The 25,586-nt window shown below is 35.0% G+C and overlaps 2 protein-coding genes across 6 annotated transcripts in view; one reads left to right on the top strand and one right to left on the bottom strand.

Moving 5' to 3' along the window:
• Positions 1–25,586, bottom strand: part of LOC138691317 (zinc finger protein ZFP2-like) — a 499,579-nt gene that overhangs the window by 88,584 nt on the left and 385,409 nt on the right. The gene's annotated exons all lie outside the window — the stretch shown is intronic.
• On the top strand, positions 254–25,099 carry LOC138691313 (zinc finger protein 239-like). 5 transcript variants are annotated; one of them, XM_069813172.1, is made up of 6 exons: positions 254–398; positions 8,937–9,031; positions 12,768–12,905; positions 17,913–17,995; positions 18,768–19,242; positions 21,606–25,099. In XM_069813172.1, the coding sequence occupies exons 2-6, from the start codon at positions 8,942–8,944 to the stop codon at positions 21,732–21,734; spliced, it is 915 nt and encodes a 304-aa protein (XP_069669273.1). In that variant the 5' UTR covers positions 254–398; positions 8,937–8,941; the 3' UTR covers positions 21,735–25,099. The 5 variants fall into 5 exon arrangements, with proteins under 5 accessions (XP_069669273.1, XP_069669271.1, XP_069669270.1 ...); XM_069813170.1 differs by having other exon boundaries at positions 18,768–19,492; positions 21,606–21,719; XM_069813173.1 differs by lacking the exon at positions 21,606–25,099 and adding an exon at positions 12,565–12,694 and having other exon boundaries at positions 265–398; positions 18,768–19,833.

Below are 25,586 nucleotides of genomic sequence, written 5' to 3'. Positions count from 1 at the left end.
TCACCAACATGGCGACGCGCGAACCTAGTGGCACGATATTTTAACATACGGTGTTTAACCCATTTTAGTATAGAGCTCAATGCAACGGACGGCCACAGTTGCACTCTAGTGTCAGAATTTGAAAACGGACCTGTTCGCTGTAACCCTAGATCAGGCTGTAATCAATGTAGCAAGAGGGTAATGAGCAGGCAGTTTAACGCAGCTTTGATGCGATCCAGTGGGCGGTGCCTTAGTCGCTGCTGTCGGTCGCTACATTCACGGCAGCATTGATCTCTGTCGTATCTGTAACCTAGATGTCCAGGTAGAAATAATGTTCTCTCGGTGAATATCGTGGTTATATAATTACATAGTTCCGTACGTTTGTGTTTCGTAGGATTAGGCCTACAGTTATGGAAGAGGTAAGTTACAAAATGTTATCTCCAATATATATATATATATATATATATATATATATATATATATATATATATATATAACATAAACTTCAGACTAAAATATAACCGTCGTTTTGTCTTCAATACAACTGTTTCGCTATTCCCACTGTTTTGTGGCACGTTCTAGTTTGAGAAATTGTAATACCTGTGGTAAATGAGGGGGATAAGAATTTGCCACGTTACCCCATTATATCCTTGCTTAGTTACCTCATGACTGATGCTTTGTATATGTAATTTTATAGAGATGGAGGAAATAATTTAAATACCGATATATTGATATTGCAAACCTAATTTCGATAAACGATATAATTGCAGAAGTCCACCTGTGGAGTAATGATCAGCGGGTCTGGCCGCGAAACCAGGTGGCCCGGGTTCGAATCCCGGTCGGGGCAGGTTACCTGGTTGAGGTTTTTTCCGGGGTTTTCCCCCAACCCAATACGAGCAATGCTGGGTAACTTTCGGTGCTGGACCCCGGACTCATTTCACCGGCATTATCACCTTCATTTCATTCAGACGCTAATTAACCTAGATGTTGATACAGCGTCGTAAAATAACCCAATAATTGCAGGAAATATATCGGTATATTAAAACGATTCGATATATCGCTATTCCCTAAGCAATTTAATAGATACTAATGCAATTACATTTCTAGGTGTACATTTATTACAAAAAACTTAAATTTTAATAGCCTACTCCTTATTGAAATTAACATCATAACAGTCAAAAGATTAAATGCAAAATTGCAACGATAAACAATACCATAATTATTATTTAGTTCCTAACCTAAATCAAAATTATGGTGGAGGTAAGATGACCTTAAATGATACAATGGGAAAGTGTTAAGTGAACTCTATATGGGTCAGTATTTGACATTGAAAATTCATTCATTCATAGTATTCTGCCCAAGGGCCGGTCTCTCACTGCAAACCCAGCATTCTCCAGTCTTTCCTACTTTCTGCCTTCCTCTTTGTCTCCGCATATGATCCATATATCTTAATGTCATCTATCATCTGATATCTTCTTCTGCCCCAAACTCTTCTCACGTTCACCATTTCTTCTAGTGCGTCCTTCAGTAGGCAGTTTCTTCTCAACCAGTGACCCAGCCAATTCCTTTTCCTCCTGATCAGTTTCAGTATCATTCTTTCTTCATCCACTCTTTCCAACACAGCTTCGTTTCTTACTCTGTTCATTTCACACGCTCCATCCTTCTCCACATCCACATTCCAAATGTTTCTATTCGCTTCTCTTCACTTCTTAGTAATGTCCATGTTTCTGCCCCATACAATGCTACACTCCACACAAAGCATTTCACTAGTCTCTTCCTTAGTTCTTTCTCCAGAGGTCCGCAGATGATGCTCCGTTTCCTATTAAAAGCTTCCTTTCCCATTGCTATTCTCCTTTTGACTTCTTGGCAGCAGTTCACGTCACTGCTTATAGTATACCCCAAGTATTTGAAGCTGTCCACTTACTCTACTGCCTCATTTAGAATTCGCAAGTTTACCTTCTTTACTTTTCTTCCTATGACCATGGTTTTCGTCTTGTTGGCATTTATCTTCATTCTATACTGCTCACAGCTGTTATTTAGCTCCAGAAGCTTATTCCTTAGTATCATCTAACAACGCCATATCAGCAAATCTTAAACACTTTATTCTTCTTCCTCCTACTATCACTCTTCCCATGTTCAGGAAACAGTTCCTTACTAAATCCTCCAAGTAGATATTGAACAGGGTAGGTGATAAAGGGGATCCTTGTCGCACTCTTCTCCCTGTTTCACTTGCTTTTGACATTTCTTCTCCTTTGACTCATAGAGGATTCAATCGAGGATACAAATATAATGCTCGTTTCTAGATAACAACGTAATCTAAGTAAACAGTTCCTGTAATAATTTTAAATGTAAGTAAACAGTACACGTATTCATTTTTAAATGTAAGTAAACAGTACTTCAAATGTTACAAGTTTTAACAAATTTCACAATTGATTTGATACAAACCTTCTATAGTAAGTTCCCATTGCAAGTTATTATTACACTCCAACATTCCAAATATCAGTTGTAGTGGTGGTCATGGTGATAACATTTTTATGTACTAAAATATATAATAAGAAAACAATGTCAGTACTAGGTTGTGTATAGAAATCCTAGCCATAAAGAAGTCTCAAACCAGGATTATATCCTTGTTTCTCTTTCCATTTAAAAACATAGAAATAAAAGTTCTGTAGTCAAACGGTTTCTTTTCAGAGTGGCAGTTGCTCCTGCCTTGGAGAAGATTAATACTAAAACAGTAGTACGAGTAGATAAACCTCTCGTCTCAGTCTCACGTTCGCACACGTTGGATTTTGAATTTGGTGCTGCATATTAAGTAGTTTGAATTCGAATTCTAGACCATCCAATAAGAGAAAGGCATTGATTGGACTGGATATTTCAAGATTGCACAATTATGTAATTGCCAACTTTCATTAACGCCATCTCTCCGGGAATTATCGGAGTTAACTAGTGTGGATTTTGTTATAATAATTCCACAAAAACAAGCAGCGGATAAATTTATGAGAAAACCGATATATTGATATATCGAAACGAAAATATCGGTATTTCGTGAAAACCGATATATCGTTCCCATCTCTAGTCATTTATGAGATTCCAACCTGACTAAGGACAGTTGATTAAATAACTATCATACAATGTTTAAACTGATTGGATTTATGTGTGTTACTTGCAATGCTGCATATTTTCCCTTTGCAAGAAGGAGCATGATACGAAAATTAAACAGTAGTAGCATTAGATTAGCGAGAATAAAAAAAAAGGAAATTATACTCTAATCCTTGAACCAAAAATCTAGTACTAACGGCGCAAATTTCAGCATCCCTGATAAGTAAGAAATTACAGTCCGATTCTCATAGTTTTGTTCCTGTTGGCAAGCCTGATTCTCATATTGACATATGTATTACTAATCCAGAAGTCTTTGTGATTATTTTGAAAGTGAAAATCGTTGTATTTGTAAGTAATTTGTGATACTAATGCAGACTGACGGATTGTGTATTTTCTCTACATTGATATTCATTTGTTATGTAACATACCATTATTGATGCCCGCTATTCAGTGCTGTGACACGTCTTCCGGAGAAACGAGCGTTGAGATAGTTCCGGTGATTTTGGAAGTGAAAATGTTTGAATCTGTAAGAAATTTCAGTAATTTTTAAAAATTCGATGGAAAGGTATGATGTCATTGATGATGTCAATACTCTCGAAATATAAGTACTTAATTAAAATTATTCTCCTCTCTCCCTCTTCCTCTTGTCTATCTTTACATATCTACAATTACACTCTAATTTTATATAACTTATATCACATACATTATATTACAATTTTAGAATTTATTTACTCACCACTGCCGACGTTGGGATTCGATCCAGGAACCTTCACATCTCATCAAACAATCCAACTCCTTAGCCGTTAAGCCAAGAAGACAAGTTACAAATCAACCATGAAAATCATCTATCTGTAGAAATGTAATGACTATTTCTATGATAACAGTCTATAAACAAAACAATAGATGGCAAAACGTGTACATTGTACTAAATACGTTGACAAGTTATAAATTCGTACTAGGCAACTTAGTAGCAGACATTAGTTCGACTATGGAAGCCAATGCCAGAATAATTCAGTGCGAGGAAAATATACGACACTTAACATGGGTAGATATTATATCGTCACTAGAAATTGTAAAAAAGTGTTCAGTTTTGTAGAGAATGTAATACTGTTATTACCAGACAGTATTTCAAGTATGGTAGTAGTAGGCCTACAGTGCAATGCGAGAAAATATACGACATACTTTGATGTGGATACATAATTAGGGATTCTTTTATTATAGGATATCGCTTAATTTTCGTCAAGTTTGACAAACGATTCTGACGTCACATGGCCGACGTAAACCAACACGATGAGTAAATAAAACTCACTGAGATATCACCTCAACTAACCCACTAACCTCCTCACATACGTCGACCTCATGTCACTGAGATATCACCTCAACTAACCCACTAACCTTCTCACATACGTCGACCACATGACATCACCCCATTCTCCAATCTAGCCAACATATATTCTTATAAACACACTACCGATATCCTATAGTCATATAGACCCCATAATTATTACATCTTCACCAAAAAGTGTTCAGTTTTATAGAGAATGTAACTTACTTTCATCAGAAGAACCAAAGAATTGTGTGCATTGTGAAAAACCAATTGAAAGTTAAAACTCACAAACGATCGTCAAAAAATACATGATTTGAAGAGTGTAAATTTTCAATTTTGCAGAACATCGTTCTTATATATTGTTGTCTTAATGAAATTTCTTTAGGCTACTAATAAGTAGTAGTGAAAGTAACTTAAGCATAGTTACCATACGAATAGGTGTTTCTTACAAGACATCGCCAAAGTTTACCCAAGACATGACAAGCAAAAATTAGTTCAAAAGCTAATGCTACTCGAATAGTCCAAGTGAAAGTTGAATAAACAGAATTATTACAACAAATTCCACAATTTGGGACATCTGGCCGAAATCTACGGCTGACCACTAGGATCCAGAATATACTTAATTTAATCGCATTAAATCATTGTCATATTATATATATATATATTATTTTAATATACCGAAGTACATATAATATTTCCATGCAGTCTCATACGATGAAAGAGTAATAGAACGGAGAAAAATTCTCTCCGGCGCCGGGATTTGAACCCGGGTTTTCAACTCTACGTGCTGATGCTTTATCCACCAAGTTCTCTCCGGCACCGGGATTTGAACCCGGGTTTTCAGCTCTACGTGCTGATGCTTTATCCACTAAGTTCTCTCCGGCGCCGGGATTTGAACCCGGGTTTTCAGCTCTACGTGCTGATACTTTATCCAATAAGTTTTCTCTCCAGCGCCGGGATTTGAACCCAGGTTTTCAGCTGATGCTTTATCCACTAAGTTTTCTCTCCGGCACCGGGATTTGAACCCGGGTTTTCAGCTCTACGTGCTGATGCTTTATCCTGTCCGACGCCGGTGTGGAATCCGGTGTGGCTTAGTGGATAAAGCATCAGCACGTAGAGCTGAAAACCCGGGTTCAAATCTCGGCGCCGGAGAGAATTTTTCTCCGTTCCATTACTCTTTCATCGTATTGTCATATTTGTTAAAATTTTGTTAGTATTGTAATTTTCTAGTCCAATAGTGTAGCTCGTTAATAACGTCACTGCTTAAAATAATAGAATCAATTAAGTAATGTAAAATACTGCCACATTGTCGGCTGTCGGCTGACAATAGTATATTTTCTGGCTTTTAGGGCCATATTCATAGACATTCTTAGCGTGGGCTTCCGGTGGATGATCAGCGAACTAACGTTTTCCGTATTCATAAACCAGTGTTAGCGATATGATCTGATCTGATATGATATGATATGATATGATATGATATGATATGATATGATATGATATGATATGATATGAATCCTGTACAAGTAATCAGTCCATAGCCGGGGCTAGTTTAGCACTCTCGTAGCGCGGACTAGCGAAATGTCTATGCATAGCACCCTAAGAGATTGAAATCTGCCGAGATCAGCTTAAAATCTACTAGTTGATTACACTGGATGTATTGCTAAAATCGGGCGCTTACAGTTCGCGGGCGTTGTTGTTCCCTGGTTTGTCACTAGGTAGCATAAGCACAGTACCGCAGTGCACGCAGTAAGAAAAGAACATGAACTATCTCAGTTGGTGACCAGTTTAGTCCTTGAACTGTGATCACTGTTTAAAGTGCTGTTTTAATCAAATATGTGTGATCGTGATTTTTTTATTACCGTGATAAAATTACGAAAGTACTCTCGTAAAAGACGAGTTTCCGACCAATTAAAACTACAACAGTATTTTCATAAAAAAGGATTTTTTTTTACATTAAAAGTATGGGAATACTTTCTTAAAATACGAGTATTTTCCTTGCACCAAAAATAACAATAGCAGAGCGAAAGTGATTTCGTAAAAGACGAGATTTAGAACAAGGAAAAATACCAAAGTACTCTCGTGAAATAATTATTTTCCTGAACTAAAAATGTCGAAGTACTTTATTAAAATACGAGTGTTTCCCTTGCACCAAAAATACAATACAAGAGCGAAAGTTACTTCGTAAATGACGAGTTTCCCATCAAGTAAAATTACGAAAGCCCTTTCGTGAAAAAAGTATTTTCCTGGACTAAAAATATGGAAGTACTTTCTTTAAATACAAGTATTTCCCTTGCACCAAGAATGCAATACAAGCGCGAAAATGGTTTCGTATAAGACGAGTTTTCTATCATGTAAAAATACGAAAGTACGTTCATAAAAAAAGTATTTTCCTGAACTAAAAATGAGGATGCGCTTTCTTGAAGTACGAGTGTTGTCCAGGCACTAAAAAGAACATTATTATGGCGACAGTGATTTCGTAAAAGACGATTTTTAGATCAAGTAACAATACGAACGTACTTTCGTACAAGTACAGCACACCACACCGTGAATTTAACCCGGGCTATGGTATAAATGATAATATGTGAATTAATGATGACGAAATGAGTCCGAGGTCCAACGCCGAAAGTTACCTAGCAATTCGGCCTCAATTGGTTCAGGGAAAACCCCAGAAGAAAAAACTAAACCAGGTAACTGTCCCAACTAGGATTTGAAACCCGGCCCATTATCCATTTCATGTAGGCCTATACATGTATATGTATCCCACGTAATTCAACTATGTTCCCATCTCAATTGTGTCCTTTAATTGAGAACAATACTTTATATATAATTTAAAATAATCCCGAAAATATATTGTAGCCTACTTAACATTCACATAAAAATACCATGATTGATTTATAATTCAGTTTCTCTATAACCATAAAGTCGATGAGGTTGTTATAGAACACTTAGTGATCAAGGTATAGACACACATCAATATTCTCAATACATCTAAGTAGCTGCACCATCCATGGCTGTAGTCGCCCTGGGTGGCGCAATTGGTGTAGTGATGACCTTGTATGCCCGAGGTTGCGGATTCTATATCGGCCTAGATCGATAGCATTTAAGTGTGCTTAAATGCGAGAGACTCATGTCAGCAGATTTACTGGCATGTGAAAGAACTCCTGCGGAATAAAACACAAGTGACGCTGATATAACATCGGCAGTAGCGAGTGTCGTTAAATTAAACATCTTTAATCCATCATTGTGCATTGGCCCACATTTATTATGAGCCATTTCAGTTCAAAAAGTTGATGAAGAATATGAATAAAAATGTGTATATATTAGTGTTGTGGGATTTAATCGAATAATCGAGTCGATTAAAATTAATTGGTTGTACTTGATATTAATTACTATTTTATTAATTCAAACTCAGACTAAAAACTCCGAGAACATTCATCTCTGAGAAATTGCTTACTTCAAAGCACAATAGTACCGTTACAGCAAATCTTTGCACAAACACTTCAGAAAAAGATATAGATATGAGGGCAGTGACCTGTCTATCCCTGTTGAAAGTTGAAAACACAATGTGAAATTCTTATTAAGTTTTATGGTTTTTCAAGAAAACTTCCACCTTGTTGTCAGCTCGTCTTCCTAGCACATGAAATATATACTTTTCTGGGATTCGCTCTCATTATCCCTTAGCCATGGCCACACTGTGTGCAAGTGAGAGAGTAACTATCTTATTCTCTTTCTAAAATTTTGTAACCCGATTAGTGATTACAGTAGGGGCCAGTCTGCTGTTTTGTTGCAGTTAATGCAGTTTCTTTACTGAGTTTGTAGATTATGCTTGTATGTTCAGTTTGCTAAAGAAAAAAAAATCAGATTTCTGTGGTCTGGGAAAATTGATAACTCCATTATAACATATGAGAATTTGAAAGGTAAACTCTGTGAAACGTTTGGATTTAAATTGAACGATCGTGGAGAAGTGCTTGACAGAAAAAAAAAAGTTTTTTCGTGTTTAGTGATGGAGGAAACATTGTTACTAAATGTAGAGCGGCACTTAATTCAGAGCATGTGAATGCATTCCATGTTTAAAATCATGGATGAAGCAGTATTAACTAGGTGAGTCTTCATACTTTTTGTTATTTATGTTTGCCTCAAAAATTCCCGGATTAATTGACGCAATAAATTATAAACCTCATAATAAATACTATATGTTAGTAATTAACTAAAATAGTTGTTTTGCAATATAATGATACAATATATACAGATGTACAATATTTAATAGATATGCTTATCACAGAACACAAGTTAAATTTAACAATAATTCTGCATTACAGTATATTAAAACATTTTTAAATCGATCAAAACTCGATTAATCGATTAAATCAAATAGTTAATCGATTAAATATTTCGATCGATCGACAGCGTGTCTGTGTGTGTGTGTGCGTGCGTGTGTGCTTATTTATATTATATTGTAACCACTGTCAATATGTCTGTTTCATCATCTTACATTATGTAGATGTATCAGTCACTTAAATGTCTGTTACAGTTGTGATGGATGTGATCAAGAAGGAACCCGAGATCGATCCGTTGGCTATACAGTCGAGTGATAACACTGATTCTTCTCACAAGCGATTATCAGAGGTACATTGACAGTCGCTGGTTCCACGTGAATCACAAAGTACAATATCTCATAATGTTATGTATCTCCTAGTTTATAGTTAGCAGACTTACAGTATAACCATCGTAGGGTAACAAACTGAGGTGAGCCTATGTGAAGTCAATCACCTCTTGTTAAAACAGGACATCCCTTTGCAGTAGGGCTTTGTTCTGTACAAAATATATAATTTAATTGTAATTTCTAGTAATTAATTATGGTTAGCAGTGATTATGTTTAATATTCCTAATCTGTTATCCTCTCTCACTTTGCTTGCCAGGTTCGTGATTTGCATTCAATATAAATCCATGTAAATACAAATGTAACTAATAAATTATTTTCAAGTGAAACCGTGACAGTAATAACATATGTTACACTGCAACACTCTATGACACGGTGGGCAGAAAACAATTTGCGCCATAGTGAACACAACCCGGCTAACATTCAGTTCATTTACCGCAAAACTGAAGGACTCTTTCTTGTTTGCAGTGTCGGATTAGTATTATAGAGAACGTCCAAAGAGAGTAGAATGTTAATTTTCCGCTCTACTACACTGGTGAGCAAAATTATAGCAACAAACATATAAGGTACAGAAAAACAGATACAATTCATTCGAAGTAAATCAATGTAGACAATATAACATTGCACACTAGCGAACTGTCATTTATTACATACAATCACAAGTTTACTGTGGTTTGTTGAAATGGTATTTGAATATCCTCTTGCGCAAATATAAATAATACAAAATAGAAGTAGCAAAATTAAGCATCTTGATCTGAATCTTTGGCTATACGTTCAAAATGTCGAGTAATGTCTGTACCAGCTATACACAGCTGTACCGAGAGGATTTTGGTTTCGATTTAGCAGCGTTCATATCATGCATGATATGTATCATAATGCTGTTTAATGTTTGCTCGAAGAAAGTCACTTAACACCTTACTACATATTAGGCATTGTACACCTTCATAATCTTTTTTACAACATAAGAACTCTTCCATTCCACCAGAAATCACAGTTTTTTGGAAGTGGAAGGTTTAGACGCAGCCATTGCTTCTGCTTTTACACGTAAACTGAGTAATGGTACCAAGGGAGGAAGGTATGCTCTCCAGATAGTATATCTACACCGCTTGAAGGTCAGGAATCACAGGGATTCACGAATCCTTTGCCCAGAGATGCTCTATAATATATGTATTAGCGATCTGGTTCACTTCTTGAAGAGATTGTAACTGTCAGTGCTTTGCATACTTCCACTCGATAATGAGTTTCGGAATATTATTCTGGGGAAATTCCTCAGATAGTAACAGTATATTCCTACAACAAAAAAAGAGTAATTAAAATAATATTAGGTACCAAATCTACGGAAGCGCGTAGGACCATTTAAAACAAAACTGCAAATAATGCCCATGGCTTGTTAGTATATTTTTCACAAATAAACCTCCTCCTGTGTAATCGTGAAAAAAACTTTGCAACTAATTCAACAGTTCATGGTATAAATGCTCATCAAAAAATGACTTTCATACTCTATCGGCAATTCTATCGTACTATTAAAGAGGAGTGCGTTATATGGCAATCAGCTGTGGAGTAACGGTTAGCACATCTGACCTGAACTAGCGGGCCCATGTTCAAATCCTAGTTGGAAAAAATTACCTGGTTGAGGCTTTTTCCAGTGCTTTCCCTCAACTCATGCTGGGTAACTTTCGGCGATTTACTGTGAACTTATCTCGCTAGCATTATCACCTTCATGTCACTCAGAAGCTAGATAAACACAGCAGTTGATAAAGTTGTAGATGGATGTCTTTCTATGTATTTTTTATGCATTTGTGGAACAGTCCCAGGAAAGCATACATTCCACATTTTATATTCAGTAGACTAAACTAGAATCCAACACCATATCTATGTGGTATACAGCGTCGTGATTTGGCATTATGAAATGTTTGTTGATTCTGCTCTCGAAGAGGGAAGAAATTTTCAGACGATGCTCAGCTGGTCCGTGATTGGATGCTCACCCTGCATGATGATTCAGTAATATAGAGCCACAGTTATTAATGTAATCCACCTTGAACTGCTCAGGGCTCAGTGTGCTTCCCACACAGTAAGCTGAGTTCTTTTTGGAGCATCTTGCACCTCTGCTGCGGATCAATAGGGTTGATGGAACCTGTAGGCTGATAGGTCTTTGCTCCCTTATCAACTTGGTATTACATATTATTATCGTTATCAACATCATCGTTATTATTACCGTTCTTACTATTATTATCATTACTATTATTGGACTAATCAGACTGCAGAAGTCCAGAGTTGCTCGACTTATTTACCACCATGTCATTCTTATATTCTATCAATCATAATAAATTTGTTCATACTTTTTAACTAATACGAATTATAAGTTGAGAAGTAGGCATTATCTTGAGTGAGTAGTTATCTAAATAGGTTTTCAGTGAATATCATTAGGCAGCTGTAGTTTGTCATCTCTGTATCAAACATAGATCAACCTTGGATATCATGTTAGCGAGATTTTGCTCTGTACTTTGCTTACAAAAGACCCCTTAACATATTGTTTTGAATTATAATTTATAAGATATAATTGTAGTTATCCGATGTGTTCTCTGATGTCCCACAACAGTAAGGTGCTTTCACTCTGTTGATCAGCATCGATGGAGTAACATGTTACGACTTATTCACAAGTAAGATGGTGACAATAATGAAACAGGTGTAAGAGCTTAGCAGAATATTGATTACAGCTCTGATAATGTTGTTGAAGTCCAGGTAATGATGTGGACTGCCTTGTAATTGTACACGAGAAGCATGGCTGAAAGTTTAATTCAATTTAGTAATAATTCATGGTATTTAAAAGTGCTGCAGGATAAGAAAATAACGAAGCTAGATAAATGTAGATTCCAAATAATGACCAAGTTTAATAGTGAGCAAACATTAATCAAATTATTCGCTCATAAATGACAACATTGATACTGATGGAGATATAAAATTGAATGGCATGAGTTATAAGCATTTTGTACTTGCCTTGGATGTATAGAAAATATTGTTAGGACTGTTACCCTTATGATTGGTAGGCCTACTGTTCAATAACTTAGCACAGTGCAGATATGGATTTATGAATATTCGAGTTTGCTATTAAATGTCGTTCACTATAACGGCTTTATTAATTGTATATTGTTATTGTATTATAAATATTTCTAGTACAGAAAATATTACTCCATTGATCCACCCAACCAGTAACTACTTTGTAATTGTGACTGTTAAAGAAGAAAGAAATTTAGGGTGTTAAATTTTAGATACATCAAAATATTCTCGTGTGGTTTATAAAAGTGGATACAATTGCACGTTTTTTGTTGAATAACCATGAATTTGGATATTGTCAGTGTTTGGTTCTTTTAATTCCCTGCATAATTCTACTTCGGTATTTTCCTTAATAATAAAATATATACAAAAAACTATTTTCACACATGGCGTATAAAAAATTCAGCTTCTATTACACATATTACAGTATGTGAATTATTTCCAGAAAGAACACCTGGTCTATAATCAGGATTTCGTGTACCTTAAGCTCTCCTTCCTATTCTGCGTTCAATTTTCTTCTATAATTTGTCGCCAGAGAGAGTTACCAGTGACTGCCATGCAGAACCAAATTGACGGTTAGTACATGTGTAAACAACTTTGAAATAGTTAAATAAAATTAGATATTGACGATGTTTTTTTGTTCTGCAGGAATGGCATTTATCGCATCTGGAAGTGACGGGCATGAAGAAAGAATGCCTGAACCACAGCTATGCTATGAAAACAGAGATAAAGATTGAAGACACTCCAGTTCCTATCAGCTTTCCTACACTGAAAACTGAAGTTGATGTAAGTGGTTCACTGTCCATATACAGATATACCGGCAGTGCATTTTACATAATATATCAGAGTCTTTAACAATCTGGAATAGTGCTAACAGTTTTCTCTTTCTCCAATATTTCCTATACTTAGACAGCTCTCAAGTTTGGCTAGCTTGAGCAAAAAGTTCAAACTTACACAAAGGTTTATTCAAAGATCACGATACGTTTCCTACTTTGTTAAGAATAACGTCTATATAATAATAATAATAATAATATATTTTTTTATAAACAATGGGTTTACTCTGTCTGTGAAAATACGAAACACACTTGAGCAGCTGATCTGCTGCCCCTTGCAAATTAATTCACACTGCATGCTGTATTTTTCTATGTTCCGATTTTTTTCATAAAAATAATTTCTTTTAGATTTTTTTTTTTTTGGATTTATTTATTTATTTAACCTGGTAGAGATAAGGCCGTCAGGCCTTCTCTGCCCCTCTACCAGGGGATTACAACTATAACATGAACAATAAGATTACAATTAATATTAAATTTACAATTACAATTACAATAAAAATTAAAGTACGACAAGAATACCTGATTAATGAAAGCTAGACATTTTATCATAGAAGTTAAGAACAAAGAATATTTTTGTATTTACTAAATTACAAATTAAACTTAAAATAACAAAATTCTATAGTGATGAAATTACCGGATATTGAGATATTTTGTGGTAGATTAAAAGAACTATTTACAAGAAACCATGTCTGAACGAGTCTCAATTACTGACCAAGTGCCTAGTAAGTTTGCGTTTGAATTGAATTTTATTTCGACAGTCCCTGATGCTAGCAGGTAACGAATTCCAGAGTCTTGGCAGGGCTATTGTGAAAGAGGATGAGTATGAGGAGGTGCGATGGGATGGTATTGTTAGTATTGTTTCATGGCGAGAGCGTGTGTTCAGATTGTGGTGGGAAGAAAGGTAAGTGAAGCGAGACGACAGGTACGAAGGAATTTCTTGTACTGCATTCGTAAAAGGAGCATTTATGTCTTTTATTATTGACTTTGATCAGACAATGTTTTTTATCTACCACGAAAATGGCCTCATTAAAAGTTTACAAGACTTCACTATGACGATATAGTTAAGGTTCTATATCTCAATCCACTTCGAGTATGACTCTTTTCAATGTGCTGGAACAATCTGTGTTATTTATTACTACCTCAAAGCACACAGAATTGCCCGGGTTTTCCTTTTTGCTTCTATTTTTAAGAAGTAAGGTTATAAAAAAAGTAATGTAATAATAACAACAGTAATAATAATAATAATAATAATAATAATAATAATAATAATGTCGTAACTTGTTTGGCAATGCATGTTCGATATTTTTTTTTATAATGTTGTGGTCTTACAATTACAAAATCGGCATTTACAATTGCTACTGACTTCAATCTCCATTACCTTCGTTGTCTGTCACGAAACCGTTTTCTTCATTCCTTTTACAAGCTCACAAATGAAGAGAAATTCAGGGTTGCATACCTCAATACATTCGCGGTTATGAATCTTCTAAATCTTCAGCAACAATCTGAATTACAAATTAATTTGCAAGTGTAATAACAAAACCTTTATTTTCTGCTATCTTATATCTAAAGAAGAAGTCGTGTTAGATAGTCTGCATTTTGAGCTAATAAATCAACAGCGAAATATATATTGTTGTTTAATATCTGGCATCTGGATAAGAAGGTATTAGCACTCTTGCTCTACAGTAGTTTTGAATTAGAACTTTCTCTCCAGAAAGTGTGCTGCAGGTTTTCAGATGTTCTTCATTCATATCCGTTTGAATGTTGCATAGAGTGCAGGATGGTAGAGTCAGAATTCCTATTTTGTAGAGATGTCTCATTAAACAATCATTGATGTCAGCAATCTACAAACTGCTATTGCTGTTTTTCTTGGTCCTTGAGGAACTGCATCTGGGTTGGAGAGAAGGATGTTCCATTTCTTGTCTGCAGCAGGTTTTTGCAATTCTTGTGGCGAGTATTGTTGTGAGAGTTTTGATTTTGTTACCAGTTTTATTGATGAAAATGGAAAATTGATTTTTTTCTTTCTAATATTGTTGTTTCTTTGCTTGCAAGCATGTCAGCCAGTTCATTCCCTGCGCAATTCCACAATGTGTTGGAATCCATTGAAAGTTTATTTTTTGTGAAGTTTTTTTTAAATTGAGCTATCATCTTATTTGCTTCTTTTATTTTCTATGATTTCTTCCAGTTATTTGAACATATTCCTTTTATTGCTGCTTTGGAATCAGAGAAAATTACTACTTTCATGAATCTGTTCTGTGGGAGTTTTAAAAATTCTTGAAGTGCTACAGATAATACAGTTATCTCTCCTTCATAGTCACCTACAGAGTGATATAAGGAGAAGATTGGAACATGTTACTCCATTCCCTATCAGATAGTCTTTAGATGATCCAAAAGTGTAAATATGTAACCATTTTTCAGGGGGTATTTCATATTGATTGTTTCAAGAACTAAGGCTTTCAAAATATCCTTGAGTGTTTCTGATTTTTTAACTTCTTCCATATTTGTAGGTCATAATTTGGTTGTGTGAAATTTAGTGGGTTTTCTTTTATTTGTAAATATTCCTTATTACTTGCTATTTTCAAACTTAATTTTAGGTATGTAACCTTTTCTAGAAAGCTAATTTAGATTTTTAATGTTTTTCTTGAGGGTTCTTTTTTCTCTCATTTAGAATGATGTAATCTTAGTATTTCTTCGTGTTGGATCAAAGCCTGTTCTTGTAAGTTTATTGATATTACTGATATTAATGACGCTATAACTAAAGTTAATGATGGCTTGAATTCAATATCCATATGGTCGAAAACGCACGGACTTAATTTAAATGCAAGTAAATCACAGACAATCTTAATAGAACATCAAAGATCGAAGTGTGACAAACAAAATTTGCCACCGATAATTGTAAATAATACTACTATTCCATACAGCTCGACTGTGAAGAACCTTGGTATTTATATGGATTGTCACCTGGAATGGAATGAACAAGTGAATCACACTTCCAAAAAACTATTTTCTATTATTCACTCATTAAAGCGACTGAAGCACTTTCTTCCCGATAAATTAAAATTAATCCTTGTACAAACACTTGTGATGCCACACTTTGACTACTGCGATATTATATTAAGTAACCTAAATGCAAATTTGAGCAGCAGGCTACAACGTGTGCATAATGCGTGCGTCCGTTATATTTGTAATATTCGTAAGTATGATCATGTTTCCCCATCTTTCCAAACTCTGTCTTGGCTAAGGCTAAGCGATCGATGAGCCCTGCATTCTCTTGTTCTCTTATTTCAAATTCTGCGCACCGCTACCCCAATCTATTTGGCTTCTCGTTTTCAAAATTTATCCACATATCATCAGCTAAGTACAAGATCTCATCATAACAATTTACTCATTATACCCTACCACAAGACATCTTTATATTCTTTATCTTATACAGTTTCAGTTGCTAGAAATTGGAACTCGCTTCCGAGTGATATAAGGGGTTGTTGGACAATAACTTCATTTAGGTCAAAATTACATAAATTCTTACTTAACAGATTAAATGCTTATTAATATTTGTTACTTATAATGAAACTAACATCTGTCCATTCTTATTATTATCATTAATTTCTCGAAATAGATTTACAATACCTCTAATGGCAATTACATTAATATTCTCATTATAGAAATGTATTTTAGATTTATATATATGTATATATATATATATATATATATATATATATATATATATATATTTTTTTTTTCTTTTATTTTTCTCCCTGTAACATAGTCCTAGTAAGCTTATATTAAATTAATTTTCATCATTTTACTAGCTATCTCAAATATTAAATTAATTATTGATTGAATTAAATTAGCTAATAAATTAAGTTACTACTTTACCTTATAGGTTTATCTAAATTTAAATAAATATGTAGTCTACTAGTCGTTAAAACTGAAGAATATTGCTGGAGATCCTTTTAAGTGTATTGTAAGTATTTGTAATATAAATATGTATTGTATTGATTAAGGCTGGTTGAGTGGCAGAGAAGGCCTTATGGCCTTAACTCTGCCAGCGAAAATAAAACATTATTATTAATATTATTATTATTATTATTATTATTGTGTGTCAATGTAAGGATGACATCAAAGGGTGTAGCTCCTGTAATCAAACGAATTACCTGGTTTTGTATTACCTCTAGCTTATTGAGGCTTCATTGCTTTGCTGTTCTCACGACTTCTCCACAGTATAAAAGTTGTGGTTTGATGCACATATTTTATGTAGTATTAAGAGTTCTTCTGGAGCAGCCCCATTTATTACCTGCTAATTTTTAAAAAATCTGAATGTTTTTTTTTCTACTTTTTGTCTAACATCAGTTATGTTTGTCCGAATTTAATTTGTTTTGTCAAATGTTACTCCTAAGTATTTTGCATCATCCACTATTTTGCAGTGGGTGCTTATTATAATTTTACTCCATTTGTGAAGTTTATTTAATATCATGTCAATTCTCTCCTTGAGTATATATAGTTTATTGGAATTTCCTGATGTCCAAATAACTACATTGTAGGCAAAAAGGGCAGTTTGAATTTTCGATGTTTGCACTCTTGGTGCGATACCATTCACACAGCGAAATATATTAATGTTTCAGTATTTAAACTCTTTACTGTTTATTTACTTAAAATATTCTTGCAAATTTTGTTCCGTTTTTTGCATGCCATTTATGCATGACATGCACATATTTGCGAGGTTCAAACTTGATTCCCATGCGTTAGAATACAAGCAAATAGCCTGGATTTTAAGAAGGGTGGATGAAGGATGTAAATGAATGTAGTTTGGGGGAACCAACTGGATTTTGTCTAAAACTCATTATAACCTTACCGAAAAGTTAGATTGGATTAACTAGGTTTGAATAGTTAGTTGTGTTACATAGGACACCAGTGACCGATATGGTCAGTTAAAACTCCCTTCATTATTTTCTCACATTTTCAGGAAGATTTGTTGGATGTGGACAGAGTTCAGCAGGCACAGATAGTGGGAGTAACTTCAGAAGAGGATGAAGTGTTGACTGACAGGTAAGTACATTGTGTTGGTTTTGCTTCCATGATTTGATAATTTCGTTTGACGAAGATGTAGAAAATAATAATTATAATGTATCATGCTGGTTTTTATCTACTATAATTATTTGGTTGTTCTTATTATTGTCTTATTAACCTCATTGTGATTAAATATGAAAATATACAACCTTTGTAACTTATTTTGTAAAGAAAAAATTTGCATTTTCTTCTGTCTAAGTGTAGTTACAATGTGAATGTTTGAGCAGAATTTAGTTTAATTGTAGAATTGATAATCAAACTAACAAATGGAGAACATTTGTATATAAACCTTATCCTATATATTTTCATTTCACTTGAGAAAATTCACAATATAGATAACATACTATGCCCAGACATTATGTTGATGTTTTCTTAATAGTGTCTTATTTTTATTAACATCAGTTTCAAAATAATATGTCAAGTTTTTTACTGAACTTCTTCGTATCTTTACAATTTATTTTTTTTCTTCTGTTTCTAAAATTTCTCTGTGTGACGAAAGGATTCCCACTTCTGCTTCCAGTTTTGCCAAATATGTTTCGTTCTGTGGAAGAGGTGTTATCGTTACGTAGTTCCAAAGTGAAACGAGTATTTTGTAACAGCAAGTATTTTGTACTATGTCAGAGAGACTCTGTTATTTTGAAAGGAAGTATTCTAAGGTGTTATTATTTTTTAACATTTCCAATCAAGGAACTATTCCAAAATAACTGTTATGTAATATATTTCCCCTAATAAATTTTTATGTTAATTTCAGCATTGTACATATTGTAGAGAAGAGTATTTCTGGAGAACATGCCAGCATTGATCGTGAGGAAGACAATTTCGTACCGTGTGGTAACAAGACACCAAACTGTTCAAACATTAGTGACGTCAGCCGTAATTCTATCATGTGTGATATATGCAATGATACTTTAACACCGCAATCTCTGAAACTTCATCTTCATATACACACAATAAAAAGATCATTCAAGTGCGAAGTGTGTGGAATGTGTTTCTCACGATTGGCTGATTTAAAGCGACATGAACGCATTCATACAGGTGAAAGGCCATTCAAATGCGAGGAGTGTGGGAAATGCTTCTCAGAATTGTCAAATTTAAACAAACATTTACGGATTCACAAGGGCGAAAGGCCATGTAAATGTGATGTTTGTGGAAAGTGTTTTTCAGACTCTTCAACATTAAACAAGCACGTACGGATTCACACAGGGGAAAAGCCATTCACATGTGAAGTATGTGGAAAGTGTTTCTCACAATCGGGAACTTTAACTCAACATTTTCGCATTCACACAGGCGAAAAGCCGTTCAAATGTGCCTTGTGTGGAAGGTGTTTCTCACAATTAGGACATTTAACTGAACATGTACGCATTCACACAGGCGAAAAGCCATTGAAATGCAAGGCGTGTGGAAAATGTTTCTCACAATCGTCATCTTTAACGAGACATCGACACACCACGTAGGCGAATGCCACTGAAATGCGAGGTGAATGGAATTTCTTTCTCAGCATCGTTAGCTTTAAGCAGACATGCACACATTCATAGATCTTGAAGGCATTCAAATGCGTTGTCTGCGGAAATTCTTTTTCACAAGCAGGTTATCTCTATGATCACGTCCGCCTACATAGCCGACAGAACATTTAAATACGATGTATGCGGAAAGAATTAACTGGGATCTGGAAGCGTAATAAAAATTAAGTTTCTTGCACTGTTGTAAATTGGCATCTGCGGATAAGGATATCCTAAATTTGCATGTGTGTATAGAAAAAATGCTAAAAGATGTATGCTGTAATTTCATTAAATTTGAAATTCTTAAGGCAACTGCAATTTCCTGGTTAGATCATGTGAATTCAAGGAACTTCTTTGGATTGGATAACATCTGTGGCAGGGACGAAAAGGTCTTAAGTCAATATTTTGTCAAAAAGAGATTTTCATATATTCTGAAAACAGAAACAATTCTCTACAATTTGGTAAAACGGCTAAAGTCAAATAAGACTCCTAACTGGATTTATAGAGCTTTACCAAATGTCCTAAGTACTTTCTGAATCGAGCACACACAGAATAAAGGGCTTAAGAATATTTAATACTTTATTCCTTACAAACCATCACATGTCGAATTTGTATTTTAGCTATTTTATCACATACTGATGTCCTTTCCTTTTAAAACTTTAAGAACCAGGGTAAACAGTCCTATTATTGTTTAAGACCCATTTTGCATTTCTAATAATTCACATTTCTCATTTATTTTGACATGTAAAATGTCTTATGTTTAATAGTCTCTTCTACTCAGTTTGGCTTCTAGTCTTAAAAGGGCTTAAGTGCGGCTATTTTTGGAAATAATCAAGAAAATTGTTAAATGAGCAACATTACCTATTTTAGAAGAAATATAAACAAATAATATCCAGGGAAAAACTCTTAATTAAAAAAAAAAAAACTATAATTGACACCAATTTCAGTCTTTCTACTGCTCTCCTGAAAAGTATATAATTTTTACTTAAGACCTTTTTCCTCCCGGCCACAGACATATATTTAGGTATTGCAGCCCAAGAAACTTTTGTAGGACTCTAAAGCAACATTGAAATGCAGCAGCAGGAAATAAATTTCTTGATTACACAACTTTTAACATTATATCACTTCGGAATATGAAGTATATATATGCTTTTACGTGTTAATTAGCTATCTTACCTTGGTGACTTAGTTTCAGCCAGTGGGCTATTTTCTGAAAAGTTGCTTGAATTTCTATGTAGAGCTTGTATCACAGATCAAAAGGCGATTTGACTTTTCAGATGCTGTTTTTTTTTTATATAATTTCCATAGTCGAACCTAACGTAGCCTAATCCTTCGCTGTTATATCCTTTCTTCCTGTAGTAACTGGGTCACCTGTTTTAAAGAATGTACTCAGTTGTCTGAATGTAAAAGTCGTTGTATGCTAGAGCATGAAAAATTAATATTGGATGCATCTAAACATGCTGATGAATTTGGAAGAAAGTTTTTGACATGAAATCTGCAGCCAATGTTCCTATTTTTCCAAATCTGAAAAAAGGTTGCCTTCCCAAACAGAAAAAATAGTAGCATTGATATGGCCCAAAGGAGGGGAATAGAAAACGAGGCGTTACAGCGCGAGTGACTGCGATTTGGGCGAAATCTATTGCCAGAATTGTGAATTTGCTCACAGTGACGTTGATGTACTCTATGCTAATGTTGGTGTGACTGCACTGTCTGCAACGTGGGTATTGTAAAAAATTTCGGATGCGGGTGAGTTGGGTAAATTACATTTGTGCGTTAAAAAGTTCTCAAGAACAAAGAATTTATGTGGGCACAAGAGAAATATTCATGGTCTAATTGTTAATGTATGAAAATCCCACAATGTTAATTTTGGTTTGTGTGGCAGTACGTTTACAAGTTACAGTGATCTTCGTGACCATTTAATTGCATGCCACGAGATTGAAGCATGGATAGAAGTAGTGACATTTAAAAAGTTGCAAGGCATTTATTTACTTATCATAATTAATTAGTAGATTTGTTTGTTCTGAATGTAGTATTAGTTTTCATTCTATGCAGAATTGTAGCTAATTTAGCTACGTTTTTTTATTTCACAGTTCCGTACGTTGAAGATAGCAAAGGAGAAAGAATTTAACTGCATATATAGGAAACAGACAGCCTTAAAAATTTACAAGGGGATAAGACTTTCTACATCTGCCACCTATCAGGACAACCAAAATTATTAGAAGATGAGAGAAGAACACGACTTAAAAGTCAAGGGTCGTGCAAAATGACATCATACTGTGCTTCTACTATAGACGTTTATTACGATCGTGATTCTTTAGAGTTTCAAGCTACACTTTTCACTCCACACATGATAATAACTTTGCGTATGTTCATGTTACTCAGGATGAAAAAACACAAATAGCAGGTAAATTGGCTATGGGAGCGAATTTTGATGTCGTATTGGATGATCGAGATAATGTGCAGAGATCTCACCCCTTGTATTATTATCATCGAATCTCATTATAGAGATCAGTTCCTTGAACCTACTACGACTCATTGTTCCTGTATGAATATTTCTTCCTCGAATCGCGGACCACAGAATGTCTGTTGATAGTTTGGAATCATAACTTGAACCCATCTGAATTAGGAGACCAATCAGAGCATATATTTCAGTAGCAGTGGTGTGTTTTATATTTGTTTTCCTATCAGCTTCTTCATTACTATGCTCAACAATAATGTCTACTATTTCTTCTGTAATAAACTTCTTGAACGAATGACATATATTGTTAACTTTACCTTCATTTGTAATTCCTTCACGTGAACGCACACTATTTGCTAACCCTCTTCAATGCTGTGCTGGTGGATCAGGTACGTACTCACGGCCACTTTTGGCTGTTAGTTTTTCACTAGCAGTACTTACAGTAATACGAACAGAGTCACAAACTGTTTCGGTATCAGAGACACTAGTTCCAACATCACTTTCAATGTCATTACCACTGTCAGGCTGAACAGCAGCTGCATCTTCTTCATCTGAGTCACTCTTATTCGAATCACTATCATTAACCATTTCATCAAGACGTTCGGCTGACAAATCTACTCATTATAATTAGATGTGTTCACATCAAACAGTTGAAGAATACTTATGTAAGCAGTGGTCGTTATGCTCTGAGAGGAAAGTAACTTCAAATCAACAACTGGATTTCATGTGAAATGTTATTTTCCATTGTTGTTTGAAATTCAAATGAATTGAGGATATGTAGTTTTCTCATTGTTACATAATAAAATAACGGAAAAGTAAAAGCTGTTGTGCAAAATAAAAGTTACATGCAGGTCTAACTGGGGGTCGAAATTTGCCCGCCAAAGTACAACATTTTTTTTTCTTACAACAATTGTTGCATAATTAAATTCTAGAACATAGGAATTACTCAGTATATTATTTCTGACTAGAAAAATGTAGCGCAAATTCTCATGTTTCGTTTTTACACAATTAACGAAATGCTGAAGCTTGGGCATTTCATGACCCCACCTTGGCCTTTGTAGGGTTAATTATCAGGACTTAAGAAACATTGGAAAACAATTTCAAATTAATCATTATTTAAGATTACACATTAATGATGCTATCAATATCGGCATTTGCATGACATGCAGAAACGAAAGAAAAATCTCAAGTTTTGTTTTGCAGGCCTCAAGGAAAGGATTCCAGTAGTAACTTACTTGAAAGGGATGATTTTATGCTTATTTTAATGACACCTTTTCAAGCATCATCATTAGGACAGTTCGGTAGTAATATAGTTTGTCTTGATTCTACCCAAGGAACTAACAACCATGATTTCCTGTTAACTATAATTTTATTAGTAGATGCACATAGAGAAGAATTTTCTGCTGCCTATCTATTGTCTAATAAAGTTGACAATGTAGTTCTCACCCTTTTTTAATGATAAAGTTGGTCCCATTGAGTCAGAAGTATTCATGTCAGAGGATGATCCCACATTTTATAATGCATGGATTAATGTAATGCCAGAACCGCTAAACCATTTACTTTTATTTGGCATGTTGATAGGAACTGGCGTACACAACTTTAGAAAGTAAAAGGTTCACAGGAAACTAAGGCACAAATTTATAAATATATCAGGATGATATTGGAAGGAAGAAATTAACAATTTCAGCCCATTTTAGACAGGGTGATGAATGATATTACACAAGATTTTGGAATTTATTTCCTGTGTCATTAAGCGAATAGAGTTCACCTGTGGGCCTATTGCTATAGGAGAGGTTGGGGAATAAATGTATGTCGAATCTTTTCATAAAATACTTAAGCATATTTACCTCCAAGGTAAGAAAGGAAAAAGAGTAGATAGGGTAATTTATACACTAATGAGATTCACTGGGGATAAATTATTTGATAGATTACACAAGGCAATTAGGGGGAAATCATCTTATCGAGTAAGGAAAATTGAAAACAATCATAATAAAGGTAAAAATATACATAAAAATAGTATACTTCCGATCAATGCAACAATGTTTCATGTTCCATCACAGGAGGAAAGTTTAAGATACACTGTTTGCAAAGATAAAGATGAAAGTTGTTCAGTAGAAAAATGCTAGCTTAGATGTATAAAGCGTGTGTGTATAAAGTTTACCTATATAGTTGCAGTTGCCCTAACTATTACATTAACTACACCATTTGCAAGCATAGCCATGTTGTATAAAGTTCTACTATTATATCAGATGTACCTATGCAAAATCTTGTGTCTGATGTTTCTGTTGGCCAGCAAGAATGCGAATTATTGACCTTTCCAGACAGGAAAGCACACACACGAGAGACTGCGCGAAAAATGGGATTTGGAGAAGCATCATTTGACAGATGGAACTTTAGATGAAGAGACTGCTGTAAAAGTTGAGAGAGGTATGAACATTATAATTACTTTAATTAACAGCAGTAATGGTGGTAAAGAGTTTTTGCAGGTATGCCTGAAACAGAACAGGAACTTGGAAACAAAACTGTTACTCAACAGTTTCGATTTAAGACAGGAGGGCACAGTCAAGTTTAACTAAGCCAACTGATATATTATTTGAATGTACCGAAGTACATATGATATTTCCATGCAGATATTCTGCGTCATCATATGATGAAAGAGTAATGGAACGGAGAAAAATTCTCTCCAGCACCGGGATTTGAACCCGGGTTTTCAGCTCTACGTGCTGATGCTTTATCCACTAAGCCACACTGGATATCCACCCCAGCATCGGACAGAATCGTCTCAGATTAAGTTCCAACTCTTGGGTTCCCTCTAGTGGCCGCCCTCTGCACTACGTCATAGATGTCTATGAACGTAGGACTAAAGTCCACACATGTGCTGAGGTGCACTCATTATGAGTGACTAGTTGGCCGGGATCCGACGGAATAAGCGCCGTCTTAAATCACGAAGTGATTTACGCTTATCATATATATTATTTTTATGTACCGAAGTACATATGATATTTCCATGCAGATATTCTACGTCATCATACGATGAAAGAGTAATGAGACGGAGAAAAATTCTCTCCGGCGCCGGGATTTGAACCCGGGTTTTCAGCACTACGTGCTGATGCCTTTTCCACTTCGCCACACCGGACACCCACCCCGATGTCGGACAGAGTCGTCTCAGATTAAGTTCCAACTCTTGGGTTCGGCCGCCCTCTGCACTACGTCATAGATGTCTATGAACTTAGGACTGAAGTCCACACATGTGCTGAGGTGCACTCGTTATGAGTGACTAGTTGGCCGGGATCCGACGGAATAAGCGCCGTCATAAATCACGAAGTGATTTACGATTTTCATATATATTATTGTAACATGTATACAAACCAATAATGTAATTTTATTGTAACACCAATAATAGTCACTTTCTACAATTTAATTCTACTCCAGTCAACAATGGGATTTCCACTCCACACCGTAACACAGTATTCGTTATTGCACTCCACAGACGACAATGACAATTTACTTGGATTATTGAGAACAACAATGAACTGTTAATCTTAACTAATGTTCACAGAGCACTATTTACAAATCAGAACTGTCAGTTCTCAGTTCACAGTTCGTTTGCCAT

Source organism: Periplaneta americana, chromosome 16, assembly GCF_040183065.1.
Source record: "Periplaneta americana isolate PAMFEO1 chromosome 16, P.americana_PAMFEO1_priV1, whole genome shotgun sequence".
Taxonomy (NCBI): Eukaryota; Metazoa; Arthropoda; class Insecta; order Blattodea; family Blattidae; genus Periplaneta; species Periplaneta americana.
Note: the sequence above shows the minus strand (reverse complement) of the source record. Positions and strands in the feature narration are given on the sequence as shown.